The 22564-nt window shown below is 39.9% G+C and overlaps 2 protein-coding genes across 3 annotated transcripts in view; both read right to left on the reverse strand.

Annotated features, from left to right (window-relative positions):
* Window positions 1–4033, reverse strand: part of mag (myelin associated glycoprotein) — a 28826-nt gene extending 24793 nt beyond the window's left edge. The window contains exon 1 of the mRNA XM_020652533.2: window positions 4005–4033. The gene's annotated coding sequence lies outside the window, so the exon portion shown is untranslated. The remainder of the gene's footprint in view (window positions 1–4004) is intronic.
* A 4782-nt stretch (window positions 4034–8815) lies between these two features.
* On the reverse strand, window positions 8816–21578 carry lsr (lipolysis stimulated lipoprotein receptor). Of its 2 annotated transcripts, XM_020652524.3 has the most exons (11): window positions 21355–21578; window positions 19149–19478; window positions 16409–16528; window positions 16029–16085; window positions 14104–14250; window positions 13144–13347; window positions 12706–12762; window positions 12262–12378; window positions 10361–10658; window positions 9679–10141; window positions 8816–9584 (listed from the first exon to the last, which is right to left on the reverse strand). In XM_020652524.3, exons 1-11 carry the CDS (start codon window positions 21392–21394, stop codon window positions 9549–9551), a joined length of 1869 nt encoding a protein of 622 aa, XP_020508180.3. In that variant the 5' UTR covers window positions 21395–21578; the 3' UTR covers window positions 8816–9548. The 2 variants fall into 2 exon arrangements, with proteins under 2 accessions (XP_020508180.3, XP_065814130.1); XM_065958058.1 differs by lacking the exon at window positions 16029–16085 and having other exon boundaries at window positions 21355–21577.
* Between the last annotated feature and the right edge of the window lie 986 nt (window positions 21579–22564).

Raw genomic sequence — 22564 nt, forward strand, 5'->3', positions numbered from 1 at the left:
TTGTCTTTTAATCACAACAATCCCCTTTTCTCTGCCCTCGCTCGATTGTTTCTGTCTCTTGTTTGGCATTTCTCACTCCGTTGTTACTCTTGTGGCTTTTAGCAAGTTCGACCATCCACATGGAGCGTGTGAGGTAAAGCTATTGTGCTGTCAAAGAAAAGATGGACCACATATGAAGACAGGACTTACATCATAAAACTGCTTTCTTTACAAGTCATATACATCCCAAACAATAACTTACTCTGTATTTGACTTTCACTGAACATGAATTTTCTGATCATACTAAACTTTCACTTGTAAAAATCTGTTTAGCATTCTTTTGCCTGTCTTTAGTCAAGTTCTCAAGAAAACATCTTGTCACAACCCAGGCTCAGTGAGCAGGGGGACCACACAGTTATAAATATATTTAAACAATAATCATTTATTGAAAACTAAGGCAAAACATCCTAATAAAAGAATCTGCAGTCTGTAAATCAGTGCTCATTGCAATGATGACTGTGTGTGTGTGTGGTGTTGTGGAGGCTAAACAAAGACCACAAACCAAAGTCAGACAAGATAGAGAATGAGAGACCAGCTTGAATACTGAGGCCCTGTCTGCCCAGGAACACAACATCGAATTAAGAGGCTCCGCCCCTCTCTACCTGAAGGCAACCTGAGAACCCCGTTCACGCCATAATTAGTAAGCCGTGCAGAAGTAAGAAAGTAGGCATGGCCTGAACATCTCTCATTCTCTAATATGTCTTTCTTTCATTCTTTTTGTGCAACACATGTAATGCCTATTGTCTGCAATGTTTGCATCTTCTCCCATTTTAACAAACTGTGTTTGCCGTTATTGCCAATCGCCGGCAGTTCATCTCTTCTTTTTTTTAAAGATTTATTTTTGGGCTTTTTGGGCCTTTAATGAAGAGATAGGACAGTGGATAGAGTTGGAAATCAGGGAGACAGAGAGAGCGAGAGAGTGGGGAATGACATGTGGGAAAGGAGCCACAGACTGGATTCGAACCTGGGCGCCTGCTTTGAGAACTATTGCCTCCATACATGGGACGCGCGCACTAACCACTGCGCCACCAGCACCTCAGTTCACCTCTACTTCACAAGATTTATTTTTCAAGCATACCCTGGCCTAGTAGTCCCATTAAACATGACAATCGTATTACTTATCACTAGCAGTTGGAGTTCATTAAAACATTTGATGTAAAAGAATAAAAAAATGATATTTTTACAGTTTGAAATGATGGCAGTTTGGTTGGCTTGAGGTACCAACAATAGATACTTTGGGTTAAAATATGATATTTCAAGAAAAAGATATAAAAAAGGAACTTGAGTGGACTTAATCATAATTGACAAGCTTCTTCCAAGCATACACCTCAGTCATAGAAAGAGTTTTCCTCAAAACACTCAGTAATGAACTCGATGAAAATGTACAAAATGACCCGACTACTAAAGGTAACAATGTTTTAAAGGCCGATGGACGCTCGTGTTAAACCACACGACTGGTTTGAGTTATTTTTGCAGAGCATTTCTCAAGGCCGTTTGACAGCTTCCATGGGATTTATTCTGCATCTAAGCATGATCTTAATACCAGAATCATCCCGCCTACTTTTAACCTGAGCTGAATAAAGCAATCAAAACAATGAGATCACCTGTGAAGGTCGCTGGGTGTTCAAACGCCCCCCCAAGATATTTCAGAAAGGCATCATCAAACAGCTCAATACACAGTGGTGCTTCTACAGTCTGTTGTACTGTGGGCCCCCTCCAACCACCATTGTGCTGTTTTCACTCTCAGACAGAAAATTCCTCTTCATTTTCCTTCAGCGATTTTAACAGGAATGATGCACGAGATGCTTAGCAGGGCAACGAGAGGGAGGTTTCCTACTGTCATTGCAAAAGTTGAACTAATGCTGTGGTTTAAAAGTTTGTCAGCTTGCCTGTCGACAAGCAGCACCTCTGTCAATACAGGGCTGTTCTCCATCCTCTCATCCTCAAATCCAGTTTCAAACGCGAAGCAGCTCAATAGAAGCTCAAAATATGAACAAGTGAGAATTACTTTCTTACATGTTGGATGTAGAGTTACGATTAAACTTTTAGGAAAGACAAAAATAGTCTATTCTTTACTTTGCATTGGCAATGATTCTCCTCTCTGCACTAAGACTAAAACACACACCGGAATCCAAAAAGAGTAAACACACACACTCAAACATGCTCTTACAGTACAGTATCATGATGTAGACACAGAGACTGCTGGGGGAGAGAAAGTGTATGTGGGTGGGTGACGGTGTTGTTGGGATTGTGCTGGACGGAGACAGCTGACAGAAAAGCACACTGAGAATGGATCCATTGTCCCTCCGTCCACTTTACTGGACAGAGGCAGAAGATGGCTACCGTTTGATAAACTGCTAGATATGGTAGCATTTGGTGTTTTCATCTCCCAACCCAGCAGGTGTCCTTTTATTTTATTTTTTACCTAAATCAATTTGGATTCAGCTTCTACTGCTGGAAGAAAAATAACCAACAGCAGCTTGAAAACACACAAGGGATGTAAAATGATGTTCCTGTTATTACTGAATTAACATTTTGGAGTTGTTTTAATTTCACTATAAAGAAGACAATGTTTTCATTTTAAAGTTCACAATCTAAGGGAAATTGAAAGCTAACGAAGATGTTTGACTCCCACCAAATGAGATCAGTGTAAATATTTTGTTATTTGAAATAAATTCAACATTAAGTGCCTGGACAAAATGAACTTGTGTAAATCAGTGTTCTTGATGAAAGACAAAACAAAAAACACCAACCAGAATTTACATTTTTAGACACTTCAAATCCATTATTACCCCTTTTCTGAAGATTATTTCCTTTTTAATATAGATGGTCATGGAAATAACAGGAGTAAAATGTACTGTTTCATAATACAAAAGTAATTTTAGTAACTCTGCTGCCTCTGACAAACACCCAATCATAGTTTAGGATTTTGCTTGGCACCTGGGATGGCCAATCATATTTCAAGGGGGGCCCAAGTCCCCTTTTTGGCCAATTTACGAGGTTAAAAGTGTTTCTTATGTGGTCAGTATGCCTATAATATTGGGTTAGATTAACAGAAGTTGTCTGTCTTTTAATGTGGAATATTTGACCCAATTCAGAGTGTACAGCCATGACATGCTGCCCACCCTGTGTTATTTGGGATTTTTATTCCCAAAGGTGCATCTAATCTCTAACTTGTCCTACTTGGCCTGAGTCCCCACATTGTGCTCCAAATGTCATTGTGACGCTCGGATTGGAGTAAGTTTTAAATAAATGCCATTTACAAAGGTTCTCTCCATTCCAAGATAATGACACACATTTTGTAGCAATGCAACATCTTAGAATCCGCCAGTATGCAGCTCAAATAGTTTTGTCTGTGCTTTAAATTAACGACATGAACAATAGTGAAACGACAAGGCAACGAGCAATGACTGACACGTATCTGCACATAATGACAGAAATCATCATTGTGATTACAAAAAGTCTTCGGCATGCTAATTAGATGAGTCAGCATGAGGCGGGTATGAAAAGCTTTTTGTTTTCTTTGGTCAAAAATGTCAAAAAATTCAGCTTTTTCAGTCCTCAGTCTCCAAACATTATCAGGTAAATACATCAAAATGATGATTCAAACATGAGAAAAAGCTAATTCAGTTCATGCATCATCGCCAGCATCCATTCAAAGCATGTGCATAAATAAACATGGACGTGTTGCCATGTTAAACTTTGCATAAACGAGCAGTGAACTCCAAACGTGCATCTCACCACTGTGACACATCTCCCTCTTAATGATTTTAAAACTTTAAAGCCCTGATATTTAACTTAGTCTAGTTCTGCAGCAAAGCAAACATTGAAATTTAAACACAAAGAGAGAGAGAGAGAGAGAAAGAGAGAGAGCGAGAGAGAGATGACTCAGGAAGAAAGAAAAAAGCAGCAGCATGTTGGGAGATAAATAATAATTGTAGATCAGAGAGAAGCAGAGCTCTTACCTTATCAGCTGATCTGGAGCCAGTGAGGAGCTCAGAGAGGCGTCTCCTCTCCTTCAGCATTTGCTTTCTCCTCCTCTCTTCTCTCTCCTCTCTCTCTCTCTCTCTCTTTCTCCGTCAGCAGATTGGGTCTTTGGCAAACAGAACCTGTGATGGAAGGAGGAAGGGGGCTTTCAGGTTTTCATATTCACTCATTTGTTTGTGCGTTAAAGGAAAGTTCTGTTATTTTTTTATAACTTTTGGTGACAAATGTTAAATTTGGGGTCATTTTCAACCATCATTTCTGTGATAATGAAATTACTGTCAATCATTTCTGTTGTTATAAGAACACTATAATCACTGAAGTAACGACTGAGGTCCGAGAACGCAGAAACAGTCACTGGAATAAAGGGCGAGAAAGTCAGACACGTTGTAAAAAAAAAGCAAACAGTTTGGTCAGAATATCTATTTTTAGAATGTCTGCTTGAGACTGGCTCCAAGAGCCCCAGAAGTCACATACACACCACATTCAAAAAAGCAAGTTTTCACAGCAGAAATGAACATGTTCACAGCCTGGTTCAAAATGAGGTTGTTCTGATTAGTTATTGTCCTCATGGGCACACACTGTAGAGGGTTTTTTTTTTTTTTTTACAACACATCTGTTTGATGTTATGAACGGTTAGGCGTGTAGGAGACCTGATCAACAGGTGGCCGCGATGTAACCCACCTCAACTCCAACTGAGACAGGATTTCTAGCATGGCGGCCGCCACTGGTGAGCCTCCAGAGCCGCCTGCAGTAACATATGACGTCACTCAGGCTTCATGCGTTAACATTGACAGTCTATGTTAAGGTGGTATAAAAATCTTACAGTGTCAGAAAGATGCACTGCGTTTGAATAATGGACAATTAAATTGCAAAAATATTTTAAAACTAAATCAAATAAGTGGTTAAGCATTTGTGTAAGGTTGGTTGCAAATCCATTGAGTGTGCTCAACGGGAAACTAATGAGCTGAGAGTGTAGGTGAAGGTGTTGTTATGTCTGTGTGACTGTGGCCTTCACTTCAACATGAACATGTTGTCTGGTAATAAAAACACATCAAACATTTCAAGAATCTCCTGCGATGTCAGAACACTGTTGGCGTATGTCTGAATGCTGCTGTTGTTTGTTTTTTATTGGTAGGCTATAAAACTGACTTGCCCTTCTGGGATGAATAAAGTTGTTTGAATCTTGGTTAATCTGTGATTTCTTTCAAAACTTCATTTCCATTTTGATCTCAAGAATCATTTTTATTCTCTCTGGCAGCTTTTTGGGTGATAAACGAACGCATCTCTCCACTGACAGTTGTTTTGCTCTTTGGTCTCATTTGAGCTTTGATTTGATCTTTTTCTCTCGATTTGAACTTCTTAAAAAAAAAAAGTTTTGTCGTCTTTAGTCAGCAGTATTTTTCAAAGTACCTTGACACTTGGAAAATACAGATTGGGAGAGAGAGAGGTTGGAGCTGTGAAGGTTTAGGGTGTGCAGTCGGTGGCACTGAGAGAAATGTCGAAACTCTAGGATCAAAACAAATTTGAGACGTTTTCTCATGAATACCTCTGCCTCTGCTGCATCGTTATTCTTTAAATCTGGCTCTTGTGAGTCTCCAAACCTTATGGAAGTGCGAGAATAAATCGTTGGAATGGTGAAGGCGAGTAGGAAAAAAGTGTTTCTCAGCTATGTTTTATTTTTACTCAGTCGATGGATCACGGTGGTTCAAAGAACCTTTATATATCAAAAGCTTGATGTAACTTTTTCTTTCATAGCCGTGCACTGCAGGGGAACAACTCTTTGGTACCAGAGGAGAAAAGGAGGATGACTGGTTGCTTAATGTGGTCAAAGTAGAAGAAAAAGTAAAAATTGGGTGCTCTTGATGATACACTCAAAAAGGCACGGCAAAAGGGGGAAAACCTGACACTCCAAGCAAGAAAAATTGTAACAAAGAGGAAGGACTTATAGGCCTTAATTATAGTGGCCAAATCATTAAAAAGATTTGGCTAAATAATTGAAAAAAAAGGCCAACATGTGTTGTCCAGTGAGGTCTTAATCAGGGCTTGAAAAACCTCTCAGGTGTCTAAATTTGGGCCTGAGCAGCAGAAGGAGTCTATCAGTGGGAATCTCCAAGCCCAAAGGAAAACACAATTAAATAACATACAATTATATTTTCAGTGAGAATTTGTCTTGTACTGTTTCCTCTCTGCTGCCTTGAACCGTTAGATTAAAGGTAAAACAAAAATAAAAAAAGGAATCTAGCAAGCGTGGGCACTAAGGCGTTAGGATCCTATGAAGGTCCTTAAACAATACAATTATGTTGATTCATTTGCATTTATGTCATTCAACTTCACAAAGTAATGTTTTTTTTAGGAACATCTTTCTTTTACACTTACATGGTGAGAAGTTAAATCCTTTGGGGGCGCTGGTGGTGCAGTGGTTAGTGTGCTCGCCCCACGTACAGAGGCTCTAGTCCACCATGCGGACGGCCTGAATCTGACCTGCGGCTCCTTTCCCTCATGTCATTCCCCACTCTCTCTCTCTCTCTGATTTCTTACTCTATTCACTGTCCTATCTCTCCGATAAAGGCACAAAAAGCCAGAAAATAAATCTTGAATGTAAGGGGAAAAAAAGAAATGAAATCTTTGGATGTGCTTGGCGTCACTGGTCTGATCCGTTGACTGCAGTTCACTTTAACAGTTACACTTTATGAAGAAGAATATTTCCTTTTCAAATAATATTAAACTATTGGATGCTGTGTTTAAAGAATCTTTATTTTACACTTTGCACATGTAACTAGAAATGCCTGAATTTATTGTATTATTATTATCATTATTAATGTTGAAGTCCACATTAAGCTTCAGGTGTTTCAAAGACCTTTGTTTACACGTGTAGGTTTGTGTTGTTTTTACAAAAGCTCGGCCTTCATGCAATCACAGAAAGTTTGGTATTTCCAGAAGTTGCCACAGGAGCACAAAATGCAGCAATTAAAAAAGTAAAAAGCAGAAGCAGCGTGCTCCTTCCTGCCTCGTGTGCCCGCTCAAGATGTTCTCAAGACTTTCTGCACTGACATTTCCATTTTTAAATCCTGGCACCTGCATGCAGAGAAGTTGCTTGTCAAGGCAGGTTTACTGCTTGGGGCCCCAGGCCAGTAGGGGGCCCCCCCCCGAGGGCTGACAAACTTTATACCACAGCAGTGGCTCAAAATGTCCAAAGTTTTCAATGACAGCTGGAAACCTCCCTAAGTGACCCCCATCTGACAGCAGTCACTCTCAGTAAATATAGTATATGAATGAATGTTGCTCCTCAAGCATTAAATATGGAGAGACACTTAAAGTAAGCATTACATGTGATTCTGAATGTTATTAATATTTAGAACTCAGGAAATAAAAATTGTCTTTTTTTGTTGGTGTCAGATTATTTAAAACATTATGGTGATCAATGTTGGTAGGAGGGGGCGCCCTGTGAATATTTGCAGAGGGTCCCAACAGGCTCCAGATTCGGCTGCGTGTAACCAACATCACCGCTGACATTGTGTGGTGATGTAGGGATTTGTCGCACACACCTTGGTCTCTGTAAAAATCCTGAAGCGTCATTTGGAGACCTCGGGGTGTTGATTGACAGGAGGGAGAGCGTACAGAGTGAGAGAAAAAAAAAGGCCACCACTGTGGAAGACAAAAAAGGCCAGAAAACAAAAACGTTGCATGTTAGTGGGAGTTCTGAAAACAAGCCGGTGCCAGAGAGTCATTCTGACTGAGGTGAAACACTTGCCATAAATCATTTGCTGAAGTTTTCTTACCTACAGTGAAATCTTTCCGTCAGGAGAGAGTGTTCAGAGATGTTCCAGCCTGGGTCTCTTCACTGGACAAACACTTGAGTCTGACCTCCTGCTTTTCATATCAACAACCCAGAAAAGTACCACAGTAATAATGTAAAATATGTATTTCTGGTAATCCTCTGCATTAAAATGTAATGTCATTATATATTCAACAAGATTCAGAGTGGACATGGACATAAAGTAAAGGAAGAAGTCAAATGTGATGTAACAGAAAACCTCTGCAATCAATCCCAGTTTGTTTAAAAGGATGTGACTAAAAATTAAAAATGTCACTTTTAGTTTGTGCGGTTTCTGTTAAATACAGACGGTGGTGCTTTTAAATTAACATCTCTTTTATGTTTTACACTTTGCAAAGTATTACTCACTTTTATGATTGAAGGCATAAGTTGGACCGTCGTTCCTCTTTCTGTGTCAAACACTAATGGCAATATGGGTGGATTGTACTTCTTCAACTTTTAATCAAGTAACAGTTTTATTTTTAAATATAAATCTGACAGCAGATCAAAACAAAGTAAGAGACTAAACTCCTGATGAACACAAAAAATCCTTAATTCCCTCTGCAATAACCACCTTCAGCGAGGCCTAAATAAGAGTTTATCAGCCATTGTTTTTAACAGTCCTCTTTTAATGTGTGTACTTTGTGTGGTTATTTAAATGTGTTTTTTAAATAAGTTTGTCGAGTCTTTCAAAGGAGAATTCCTCTCACTGTTGGGACAATGAAGTTGATCTCAACTAATCTAAACTACAGTAGCTCAGTGTCTCATCAAGAAATTAATGAAAAACAATATTTATACTTATTTGGGTCATTTTTAAAGTTCTAAATCAAACGGCAATGAATCATTTGTATGTAACACGTGAAAACATCCAAAGAAATGCAGAATATGGTCGACATCAACTACACTGCTGCCTGTATCCTATGCAAAACAATTTGGCGCCATCTAGTGGCAAGACAGTGTAACTATAAACTGAACTGACAGTGGAGACTGACTTTATTGTAAAATTTGAGTTTCATCACATCACAATACGTTTACATTTTGAGTGTGTTTTACTGGTTAGCTGTACAATATCATTCTGGTTTGAACTAAAAATTGTTTTGTTTTTTTGGAAAAAGAAGAAAAAAAAACAACATTAATAAGAAGCACTCAAACAACATCTATATTGTTCACCAGGTTTCTAAATACATTGAGCACACTTTTACATAACTAAAAGCAAAGTTAAAATCAGTTCCTTTAAGTTTTTATCTTGTAAAAACATTTTACTTTTCACATATAAAGAGCCAACAAATCTAAAGACCCAGACAAGACTACATCAGCTGAATAAGACTACATCAAATTTATAAAAAAAAAACGATAAAGTTGAAACCAATCGGGACATCTCTAGTCATCAAGATTCAAACACCTTTACAGAGATATTCTATCTAGCTGACTTTCACATCTACAAGTTAAATTCTGTACAAACGTAAGGCACTTGTGGCAGCCACAATGTTTTTATACACGAGAAGGCCCGCAGCATTTCATCTGTGTGCCTCTCTGTTAGAAAAGCATTCATACACATTCAGCATCAAAGTTTAGTGTAAATTAAAAAACATTTTTAAAAAAAATCATCTCAGCAAATTAGCAGTGTGTCTAAATATTTACAGTCCGGTCCTTTTTGGGTTAATAAAAAGCTGCGGTATTGGAAGAGTTGCTCACGTCGTGGTGGTCTTTAAACGACCAGGCTCTCCCGACTTACAGCTCCGTTCTGAAAGACAAAAGAAAAACAACGTTCATTCTAATGTTATCACGTTATCTAAAGGCGTGTTCACGAGTTAATTTCCAAAGTCTGGAGGACTTACCTTGCGGAGGTTGGTTTTTTTAGATGATGACATACTCTCATCATCACTGTAAGGAGGAGGCGGAGGAGGTGGGTAGTCATCACGGCGACCCGGGTATCCAGCAGGCGGGTTCTGAGGAAGTGGTGGAGGTCCACGTGGCGCCCTGCCGCGATCCGAGCGGTCGCTCTCGCTGTCCAGTCGATCCCTGCTGCGTGCCCTCTGCTGCTCGCCCAGTTTCTTCCTCTCCATCGCTTCTCGCAGGAAGCTGTCATCATAATCATCTCGTCCGCCCCTGGCACCGGGACGCCGATCCCTCTCCAGGTCCATCAGATCGTCACGACTACGGCTGCGTCTCCCTGGGAGGTCGCCGTAGCCCCCTCTGTCTCCTCTCCGGCGGTTATCAGGGGAGTAGTCACGTCGCCTTCGCTCGTCCACGTCGCGGTCGTAGCCGCTGCGGGCACTGCTGCTCCACCCATCATCTGAACTGAAGAGACACAAAGCAGAAAATTAATCAGCGGTGAGAAGCGCTTCAGAGGAGTTCAGCGTAAGGTTTAAATATCGATGAGTCGTGACTTCCTGTTTGGAGCAAACCTCAAGATTAACAACCAGACTGATCGTAACAACTAGAAAGAGGTTAAAACTTCATCCTGTGTCTGTGTCAGCGGACATTATCTGTACGTACTACACAGAGGAAACTACTCACCCTCTCCTGCCTCTCGGCTCATCTGGACGCCGGTTTGCTGGGAGGTCATCTCGGCCGTAACGACGTACGATGTCGTCCAGGTTGTCCATGGAGCGTGCTCGTGCACGGTCACCCATGTAGCCTCCGCCTCGGGGTGGGTAATCATCACGGCGGTGTCCCTGCTGGGAAACACTGCTGATGGTGCTCATGGCTTCATCCCGGTCATAAACCGTAGCCAGAGGTGGCGGCTGGGATCGGCCCCCCCGACCTCGAGGGTCCAAAACATCATGTAGAGAACTGACTTCACTCATGTTATCCACTAAGAGAGGAAAAGACAGAGAAGAAGAGATGGTTAGTGAAAAAGAGAAACTTGAATGTTTTCTGGTTGAAAATAATCAAAGGGAGGAAGGAGGAAGTAGATACTGACTCACTTCACTCATATTTAGGAGTGTTTTAAGTATGAGATATTTAGGGAATGGGGTTTGGTCTGTAGCATCTCTAGGGGGCGTAAGGCAGCTGAAAGACGAGCAACAATACTGTGTGACGTGATTTAGAAACTCCTCTGCAGAAATCTGTCAAACACAGACGCTTTCAAGTGAACACTAAAACAAAATGTTGTAAGGAGCCAAGTTAATAAGTAAAGCTAGAAAAATAAACGGTAATAACCAGTTTTTACATCCACTAAAGACTTGACAATTGAAATATTTATATTTGAACACGTTACATACAGTATGGATAAATACATGTTTGAAAAGGCTGTGTTGAACCTTCACAATCTGCTGATCTCAGAGTCCACTTCATACTTATGGTTTTCATAAAGTACAGAACCTGTGCTAGCACCTGTGTCACTTTGAAATGTCATTACTGTGGCCCTCATAATCAACCTTAAGTGTGTACTTATGGTTTTTATTGCACAAGGAACCTACATTAGTATCTTGGTCACTTTATGATGAAATAATGATTTATTTTTAATTCATTTATTTATATTTTTGTTTGTTTTCTCGCTACTCCCCACGAAGTTCCGCACTTTAATGCATTACGCTGCCACGAACACATTCACACCTTTCTAACACACTATCTGAACATAAAAATCATTGTTTGACTTTCATCTCATTTAAATGTATTTGTCTCTATTGTTGCTCTGTATCTTTGCATATCTCTTGCTATTTTGTCCGTTTTATTTATTTATTTATTTTGTCTTTGTTCATTTGCTCTCGCTTTAGTTGTCATGTCTATGTATTCTTGTTTCATTTTGTTCACCTTATCACCAATAAAAAATAAATTAAAAATAGTGGAAACAAAAAATAAATAAATATATATATAAAATGATATTCACATTATTCACCAGTTAAAAAGTATATATAATTTAATAAAAAGTTAAATCAATCAAACCTTAAACTTTCTAAATTACTTCACACATTTAATCCAGTCTGCCTCATAAACATCCCTAAACTTTCCGAGCCTCTTAGTCATTCAAACTTGTATGAATTATGTAACACTGTGACTCTTGAACATACAGGCATTCCCCTTTTCCTGTTTGTGGTTCATTTGACTGAATGTGATTTTTGTGTCTATTGCTAATAGTACCCTAAATTATTGCCAAAGTTTTTTTTTTACTGTTTATTATTTCAATTATCATAACCCAGCTTTATTCAGCAGGGTCAATTTAAAAAAAACCAAAAAAAAACAGTACTCAGTCCTTCTATCAAACACTTGAGTTAGTATTCAAATCTTCCCCTTTTGTAAAACATCATCAAATGTATTGCTCTTAAAGGAATGATGTTGGCAGCACTTCCTCTCAAGCAGTAGTTCAGCAGAAACGCTTCACATCATTCAAGAAAGCTGGGTTTTTTTAACCATAGAAGTCTGGCGCTCAGCACATGTACTGTGAGAGTAGAAATAGGAAGTGATTAGTCACTCACTGCGGTTGTAGTTGGTAGGTCTTGACGGGTCCAGTTTCGACAGCTCCTTTTCCATGTAGTAAATGGCACGTGTGGCATTCCCATCGGGGTCAACCTGGATACGATATCCACTGCGAGCTGGTGAGAAGGAAACCAGTTATCAGCCTCTGCAGCGTCAAGCAGATATGGTAAATTAATGTGACTGTAAACGCATGTAAAAGCAACTTGTGCAATGGAGTCACGGCTCCTCTTTATGTTTTTAATACTTTGTTATTGATCCGAGTATTCTAACATTGGGCATTTACACATAGTGGAAGTGGGTCTGATTCAATATTTACTTTAATATTGAATCAATGTGAGGGCTGCAGGATCAGGTACATTTTGATCCTAATTGTGAAAGACACATGTGCAATAAACACAGCACACAAAACTTCTTGAAACACTAAAGTAAGAAAAAACACTCACTGTGGTCTCCTCCACTGTCCGGGTCATGCAACAGAGGTACCTGAGAGCCCTGTCCAACTACACACACACACACACACACACACACACACACACACACACACACACACACACACACACACACACACACACACACACACACACACACACACACACACACACACACACACACACACACACACACACACACACACACACACACACACACACACACACACACACACACACACACAGACACAGACACAGACACAGACACACACACACACAGACACACACACACACACACACACACACACACACACACACACACACACACACACACACACACACACACACACAATTATCGGGTGGGAAAATTACATGAAACCATTATGAAACTACCTATTCGACTTTCAGACCAACACCGACACAGTGTGTATGGGGACTGGAAATTACACTCACTTGAGCTGGCGGCGTCATATTCCCGCCCATAACCGTTTTGAGGAGGAGCATGGCCAGCTCCGTTGGGTAGAGGGAGAAGGGGTATACCAGGCTGGTTCATAAGTGGACCACTGTATGGTGGCTGAGCATACATACTGGGAGCATACATGGTGGGAGCATACTGATTGGGCAAACCTTTCTTCACTGCTTTTCCTGCCTCGTACACTGAGGAAGAATGAAACACAGCTGTTTAAAATGGAGAGACTGTACAAATGTGATTGAGTGAGGTGGTAGAAACAAATTTGCTTCCTGTCTTGTTTACTCAAGCTAAGCTATTTAGCTGTTTGTGATATCTACATTTGAGCCAAACAGGTTTCGGTGTGTAATAGATCTTCTCATCAATTTTTCTCTGAGAGGCTCGACAAATGTTTTTAAAAAAATGTCAACCACCATTTGGTGATTTAGGTTTAGTCTTACATTTATACTTATAAATAAATACAACATTTAGAAAGTATGAAGTTTCAGAAGCACTAGGGACCTGGGCCCAGGAATTTCAGTAAAGTAAATTCAGACAGTATGTTTTCCCCTTCCTGTTAACCTTATTGGTACAATTTCAATATGGCGGCAGCAGTAGCTCAGTCTGTAGGGACTTGGGTTGGGACTTTCCAAGTCTGAAAACTGGTCTGACAGCAGGAGAGGGGTGCATGTTCACTTCCTGAGCACTGCAGAGGCACCCATATGCAAGACATCGAACCCCCCTACTGGTCACTACACCTTTGTACTTTTACACTGCAACGACTTGGTGCCACCATTACGCCTCAGTGACAGTCATATTGAAGGCTACACGTTACAGGGTCATCATCACACTTTAAACTGGCAGTATGAAAAGAGCTAAAGAAAACATTGTGTTCAACACCCAGCTCTAGGTAACAAAAAAAAAAGAAAGACAAGGACTACATCGGTCTTCTGTTTGGTACTTACGCGCTCGTGGGCAGCAGCAGCGGTCGGGGCAGCAGGGGCAGCTGACGTAGCAGCAGCAGGTGTGTGGACAGCACTGACACCAGCAGATCCCGATCAGGAGCAGCAGCAGCAGGAAGCCCAACACAACCAGAACAACGAGGAGCCAGTCTGTATGTGGAGAGTGCAATAATATTAATATCCAAGATTTAAGACCAGACATTTTTCCTCCTTTAAAATTTTTACAAAGGTTTTGTTCATCAGTATTAAGATTGAAACATCCAGCAAAGACGATCATCATTTTGTCAGTTTGTCAGATGTGATGTGTCCTTGTTCAATCCAACTAGAAGCAATTTAGTCAGGGATTTCTAGTCACTGGCTTTAAATGAGCTGCAAAGCAATACTCTGACTGCCAAAAATAAAGCATCTTGAAATTGTATGATCAACTTATAAACAGAAATATATGGTGTGGATGAAAACACTTTTTGCAGTGTTTGGCCAACTGAGTGTTCAGCTGTATTATATGATGCCAGAATTTGTCACTGAGGAAGTGAGGAGCCGGTGTCTGTCTCTCTGGAGCGGGAGAGCTCAGCTTTCTCAGTAAATAAAGCACACATTGCTTTATAATGCTTCACGTCACAACATTCTCCATCAGACGGATTGGACTCTAACATGAAATGTGGCTTAAACTGTCTTTAAGTTCATTTGCAGCACAGAATTAAAGCTACAGGTAATATAGATTTTTATAAATAAGACGTAACATGAGCAGAGGGAAAAAAATGCCTGTCCTGGTTAGATTTTGTGTATGTGTAAAATTCAAAACCATTTTGCAACGAGGTTTAAAGCAAGCTCTGAAGAACTTTCAAACAGGAAATAGCAAGTGTGTTGCTTGAAGCCAACCATATTTATGCAATTGAGACAATGTGCATAAGTCTGCTTGCATTTTTTTGGAACAGACTCAAATCTGTGGAACCGAGGACTTCTAATCGTGTTGCCACGGTATCCAAACGGTTATTAATTTTGTTTATTTTAGTGATATGGAAGTTTAAATTTATTGTGTCAAGACAACTCTGAAACACAAAATCAAAATCAGTCGGTAACTCTCAAATTTTGAGTGTTAAGATCAAAAAAACATGGCCTCAGTGGTGAGGAGTCATTTCTTTAGGCTTTGTGAATCTGGAGAAACCGGTTTGTCCTTCTGCCCGGGGCATCACTTCAGTCTGCGTGTCAGTTCAGGCAGCACATGCCACAAAGAAACAACAACAGCACAGAACACTGTTCATTCACATGTAACTACTAAAATTGAAGCTGGATGAGCAGAGCACTCTGTGGAAACCTTTTTTTGGTGTGTAAGGAAGTGGTTCTCAGTGTTCTTTTGTTGCAAACAGGGAGCTGCAGAAAAAAACTGTCAAGTTAAAGAAAGAGAAAGAAAAATAGTTTTTAAAGGCAGAAGACTAAAGGGGAAAAGAAAAGTGTGAGTTTGTAACAAACAGCAGAGTTTGGTTTGTATTAAACTTCACGCTGAACAGCATGTATGTATACAAAGTATACAGGAACAGTAAAAGAGTAACAAAAGGTCACAGCCAGGGGTTTGAATTAAGTGTCATTGCAGGAACAGGATGTAAGGTCTGAACGTGAGTCAACAGTTACTTTAGTGGTTATTATTTTCTGAGACTGAAATGTATTGTATACGTATGACATCTACACTAGCCTTTTAGGAGTGTACCCAAATGGAGATTAATTTGTAGGCTTTACCCACCAACAGAATATAAGCAAGACTGTTAACATGAAAAGTTTGTCAGCCGTTCGTGTTCTGTTGCTGTTGTCTGACCTCTTCCGAAATACATCTAACATAAACCACAGTCCGTCTCCTGAATTCATCATTGAACAATTGCAGAAGAAACACCCCACCTAACAATAACCAAACTAAATAAAGTGGCTTGTACTACCTTCCATAATCAGTAAGTCAATCTCAGGCAGGAGGTCAGTAGTGTCTGACTTTCTCTCTGTGAAAGAAAGATAAAGCCACAATTACTTTAAAGTGCTATTTGTCTAAGTTTACAACTAAGTCAACAACTAATGGATTTTAGTCACTAGTAAGGTCTGGTGGTGAGTTTGATTTTTGTTCACTGTACTTCTGCCGACAAAAAAGCTCAACAAAATATCCAGAATAGTCTATCTGGTTGACCTTGACTTCCTGTTTTTTTTTTGTTGCAGGAAACTTTTTGCTCAACCCTTTATGAATGGTGAAATGAAAGTCAACGGAAGGAGAAGCATAGAGAGAAAAGAAAAAGCAAGTCTAACGATTAATAGTCTGCCGGTTACTTACCGAGAACGATAAGCTCTGTGTAGTCTTCTCCGTTTCCTGAAAGGTCCTGAGAAGAAATCACTGAGCAGACGTAGACACCGCTGTCGCCCCATGCCGTCTGTGCGATATTCAGGTCTGCATCTGTGAGAAAAAGATCCCCAGGTTAGACACTAAAAATGTAAGTTTCACACATCAATACATCTTTAGTTTGAGAGTAGGTCTGCACGATCAGAGAAAAATACTATCACAGTTTTTAAAGGGGACATAATATGAAAAAAAACACTTTAACAGTGTTTTTGAACACATATTTGGGTAACCTTTTGAGCAGGTCCACCATTTTTATTCTCGCTAGAGAAGATTGATGTCCACTAGGAAAACTCAGGGGGGAGCTAATGTCATTTAAAGAGACACACACACCAAAATGGAGCGTTCTCAGAGAGCTGGTTTATACAGGGTCACAAAACTCCTCTGGTGCTTGATTCATGTTATATTTTGACCAAAGCCCAGCACAGATGTTTCATTTAGATCACAGGGGGACTGTTTGAAAAGGTGGAAAAGGAGTCTAATCCGTCCTCTTTAATGTTGTTATAATGATATTAAGAGTTGTATCACCCACCACCATGATAACAGCCCACAAACGTAACAATCCACAAACCTAATAATACAAATGTATTTAGCGCAGGAGATGACATCAATTGGGTTTTATTTCTTTTTACGCACGCACACTTTCTATTTTGCACAGCTGTCTCATAAATTGCACGCTCGCTTTTTTTTTTTTTTTTTTTTAAACGTGTGCTCGAAATATGAATAAAAAGGAAGGCAAGTTATTAAACTGCACACCCTTGTTATTTTCCAATGAGCTGACTCAAACCCACTGGACGGTGTGTAAGTAAATAAACAAACAACAATGACCAAAAAGGCAATGTCTCATTTTCATATTACATTATTACAATTATGAACGCTAAAGATTTTAACCTTCCCCCTCCACCAGTTTAGGAGCGCTCGCTGTGGGCAGCCCCCTCACTTTGAAATCTCTCCATTAGTGCATGTCCATAGGATCCTGTTTGTGCATGTGTGTGAAGCATGTTCAATAACAGTGTGTAAAAATGTAATTCTTCCCTTGGGGGATCAATAAAGTATATCTTCTTCTAAATGATAGTGTTGGCCTGAGTACATCGTCTGTATGTTGCTTTCAGTATAGTTTACTTTCATTTTGCTTTAGTGATATTGTTGCAGATTTTAAAAAGCTTCAGTCCTATAAAAGACTTGTCAGAAAGGACCCTAAAAAGTGCTTAAGTTACAAAGGTCATGACTCGATACTGTTAAAGTGACAAATACTGAGAAAAAAGAAATACAACAAACAGCTACACAGTGATGTAACCATCACTGACATCAAAGCAAATTCTTCTCAAAGGTTCCTGCTCCAGGCTCATAAGCGCAGCAGTCAGTGTGGAACTTCCAGGAGGGCAGGCTGTACACTCACTCATCATGTAAAGCCCCTCAACCACTGACTGATTCAGGATGTATTCTTCTCATTAACAAAACAGACCTTGCATTAAACTTAAGGTTCTTATAATGTGAGCATGTGTCAAACAAGTCTTTAGATGTTAACCGTTAACCCTAGCTTCAGTGGGAGTCGTCTGTGGTGCTGTGCATTCTGGGAGTTGTTGTCTTTCATCCACATGAGCCAAAAAGACACTTCCTGCCTTTTCTCGGTCAAGAAGGCACCAACTTCAAAATGTTTTTCACATTTCTACTACATATATGACCCAATGTCAACACAGATTCATGTTTCAACAGGTGACCTATCCCTTTAATAAGTCTACAGAGATATTCTGAACATGATTTGTGATGTTCTGACACCATTGTACCTTGGCTGATGTCAAATACCTCTCTGATACTTACACACTGAAAATAAATAAATAAAATATACACATCAAGTAGCTCTAGGTGATATTCTCTCTTTACCCTACTCTGCCGCTCTCTGGGCTCCCGTAGTTCACATCATCACCCCTCATTTACTTCCTCCAGTGGATGGACCCTAGGTATGCGTCACCCAGCCACAAATAGCTGAAGTTGCTCTGCCTCATCTGTAGTTTTGCTGTACCCTAACACAGCTTGCGCTTTTATTTAACCCCTAACTTTAGTAACCCATAAAAGTAAAATTTAGCTTGCCTTAATTTTGTTAAATCATTTGATAAAATAAAAGCAAAACTTGTTTTTGGTCATTTCTGTGTCATTCAAAGGTTATTTTAAAAGTACCGTAAATCTTTTTTTTTAATGTAAATCAAGTTCGGTGTGAACAAATTGGAGATTTTATTACCAGACCATATCGCCCAGCTCCAAAATAAAGCTTAAGTGTGGGTGAATAACATTCATAATTTTTCCTAGCTTTGACTTCATCCGTGTTCACACATGCACCTTATAGCGGGAGACTCAGCCAGACTGTGGGAACAATGAATTGATGCATTTCTTGTTGTTTTAACACACACACAAAAAAAATTAAAAATCACCATCAAGGAAGACTCCTTCTCCTGCACACTCTAACTTCCTCACATAATCCTAACAAAGTATTTCAAATTGTGAGAGCTCTAGCAACACTAAAAATCTCCTGCTGTGTCAAACGTGTGTGGAATGAAGTCCCAAGTAATTTCACGACCTAAATGTCCAGAAATTGTCTGGAAATTGTCTGGAAATTGTCATGAGTTCATCTGTTAAAGGGTTCGAAATGGCATTCAAGTGTTAATAAAAGTCAACTCACTGTTTTGGATGCTGATCTTGCGGCCCTGGTACTCCTGTCCAAGGGTGACAGCACTGCCTTGCTTGGAGGCCACAATACGCACCGTCCTCTGGCTGTCGGCACACTCAATGTTGGGGTCGTAGTTTGGGTTGTTCTGGGATAGGATGTTTTCCGCACTACTGGGATTCAGCGCAGCCTGGATGGGGTCCCGGCAATATGATTTGTACTTCCATGTGACAACAGGAGGCTGGGTGGCGGTTGTCTGGAAGCTACAGGTGAGGGTGACGGGCTGGAAGAGGATGACAATGTTCCTCTTTGTGGGTGTCTGGACCGAGATGGCCATGATGGAATCTATAAAGATTTTTTTTAAATTAGATTAGGCGTTAAAGAACAGTAAGGATTAAAGAAGCAATATGTAACTCTGACATGTAGTGTTTAAAATGGGTACTGCAGTCCACATTTCAAAACATTGGAGAGAGATGTCTCCCCCCACAGAAGCTTCAGTGTTTAGCTAGCTCTGCATCAGTCTTAAAACTTTTCTGCCTTCTTACCTCTCTCCTTTTTCCAAAAGCATCCTCTCTATTTATCTTAGTTTTACTACGTTTCTGCTCGTGGAGCTAATAAGAAAAATTACAAGGCTTTTTAAAGCAGGTGGAATCATATCTGAACAAGTTTGCTTGCCTGCTTCCATCGCTGCAACACCTGTTGGTTTGCAGTGATAACTAGTCTCATATCTGTCAAACTGAGGGGCATCCAAAACGGTCATGTGGGGGTGCCTTAAAACTGCCTACCTTCTCTGGTAAAAAAAAAAAAAAAAACTAGACGATTGCGCACCAGAATGGAAATGTAGACGGACATACTGTCTGCTGCGTTGTTGTCAGAGAAGCCAGCACTTCAACATAGCATGTTTCCTAAATGTCTGATGATATAGTAAGGTAATTTTAAGATTTAATTCAGTAGAATTATTGCTCATATTGCTCATTTAGGATTATTATTAAAATGTAACTCACATTTTGTAATATTAGGTCATGCTTTGTTAATCATTTGAAATACCCCTTAGGGCGTGGTGTATGACAAATGGCATTTCCCCACCGCTGGTATCACAGAGTGGGTGTGATGAGTCATGGGTTTCTGACCATACAGACTGGCTAATTACGTATGTAATTAGTATGCATACTTTGTATGCTCTGAGAACAGACAAATGTTCCAGGCTTTGGATACAATAAAGACTTATTGTTTTGCTCTTTTTCAGAAGTCTTTGGCTAGACATGTTACTGACGATGTGTGTATGTTATCTGCAGAGACACCTGCGACTTTTCTGTCACAACCTTTCAAGTAGGCTATTGCTTTTTCTTACAGTTAGGCTTTCAACATTTTTTTTTTTTTAACGAGCATTAGCTTTATCTAGTAGCATGAGGAAAGAATAGCAAAGAAATTCAGCTCAACAATATTAACATGAAAACACACGTGTTGTTGATGTATTTGGTTTAAGATTACCATGCACACAGGTTATGTTAACAGAAACTTTCGTAGGTAACAAAATGGTATGCTTTTTAAAGTGAACAATTGGCAAAGAAATTGATAAAATCAGAGTCATTATTATATTATATATTATAATTATTTTTCACTTCATGTTTTTTAGCAATAACATTCAGTGGTTCTGTTGAGTTTTAATGCGTTTTACTAAAGGGAATTCCTCAAATGTTCCTCCACCCCCAGGACTGCGTACTCGCTTTGACTAAAACTTCCTGTTATTCTGTATGTTATGTGGACCTGTGAAGGCCCTTAACACATGATAGGTTACAACAGGCCCACCGTGCAGAAATAACCTGGATTTCTAGACGCACACCTTGAACATAACTCCTACTTGTTTATTAGTTCTTAGAGGTAATACGTTATTCTTTAGCTGAATAATGACCAAGAAATCCAATATCTTATTTAGGATTTATTTTCTCGCATCTGGGCTAATTCATGTTGTCGAAAAACACATTTCGACAGGTTGTCTGTATGGTTTAATTTGCGTTTTGTAGGTCACCACATTTTTGACAATAGGCTACAATTAAACATATCCCCCAATCATACTCTTACTTTATTATAACAGCAGAAACAAATATAGTCCAAAAAGTGTCAAAATGTATACGGTAACACTTGCAGTATCTATCTACGGACTTTTCACGGAAGAGGGCCCCCACCCTGTTTAGAAAAAAAAAAAAAACAACTACCGTACCTGTCGCCATTAAAGCGGCGATGAACACCGTCCAAAACATGTTTAATCCTCGTTCCTCGGAGTCTCAGTCGACTATGCTGTTAAGATATCACTGATTACACTAATAAAACTACAAGTTATGCATAATATTGAGTACAGCCGTACTTTTCCTCAACCTGGTAACTCCATTTTATGTCCCTGTAGGTTTTAGGCGAGGGGAGTACCTGAACGCCCCAGGTCGGCCGCGCTCGCGCAGGCAACAGGTGTGCGTTCAGGTTGTGAAATACAGGGGGTGTGGAATTATTTTTTGTCTTTTTTTTGTAGCTCGACGGCAGGTTTGAAACCGTGAGCCTGGTATCGAAAACCTGGAAAACACTTAAAACACGAAAACGGTGCGTTATAAATATATTTTCTTATTATCTAAGAGATGTAGAATCAGCTTCAAAGTTCTGTCTCACCCCCGTGCTATATAGATGGATGGTACGATCCAGCCACAAGCAACGCTATCTGAGCACTGTTTGTTAATGTTTAACCTGTCTCTGTGTTTGTGTGCTCGTGGAAGTGAGAATGCGCGGGCCTCTGTGTGAGTATGACCCATTGATCAAGTCTGACCGAGTTTCTGTTGGAATAAGATTTAGTATTTTCTTTTACAGGTTTTGTAGCGCTGTCGGGAGGAGTATCCAGAGCCTTTCCTTGAGTAGCCTCATACGTGAAAGTAATGCGCAAACATCTGGCCTAGCCTATGAAAAATTCTGCCACTTTTCCGCTTGATTCTGAGTACTTCTTCCACTGATTGTTCATAACAGACGCCATGGTCTGGTTCCATGTCATTGTTATAATAATGCATAAGGTCTGCACACTGTTGAGCTCCCAATGATAAACTTTATTAAGGTGAACGTTTTGACAAAAACAAAAATAACTAAAGATAATCCAAATCACTAATCCAAAAAAAAGCAATATCAGGTGGCCCATAAAATGTATTGATAAAATAAGATATCATGATTGAAGCAGAAACAACCTGCAGTTATGTATTCAATTATTGCATATTGTTGAAGTTCACTTGATGAGGGTCCTTTTTCAAACCGGCCACTACACCCTCTCCCTACCCACTACCCCTCCGTTTGCGCGTCCCCGCGGAGGGTCCGCCATATTGAGTCCATCCCAAACCAACTAGCGGGGAGTGGTAGTGGGTTATAAAACCCTCCACCAGCGAGTGTGCACCACCGATGCC

This window comes from Labrus bergylta, chromosome 8 (assembly GCF_963930695.1).
Source record: "Labrus bergylta chromosome 8, fLabBer1.1, whole genome shotgun sequence".
In the NCBI taxonomy this organism is placed as follows: Eukaryota; Metazoa; Chordata; class Actinopteri; order Labriformes; family Labridae; genus Labrus; species Labrus bergylta.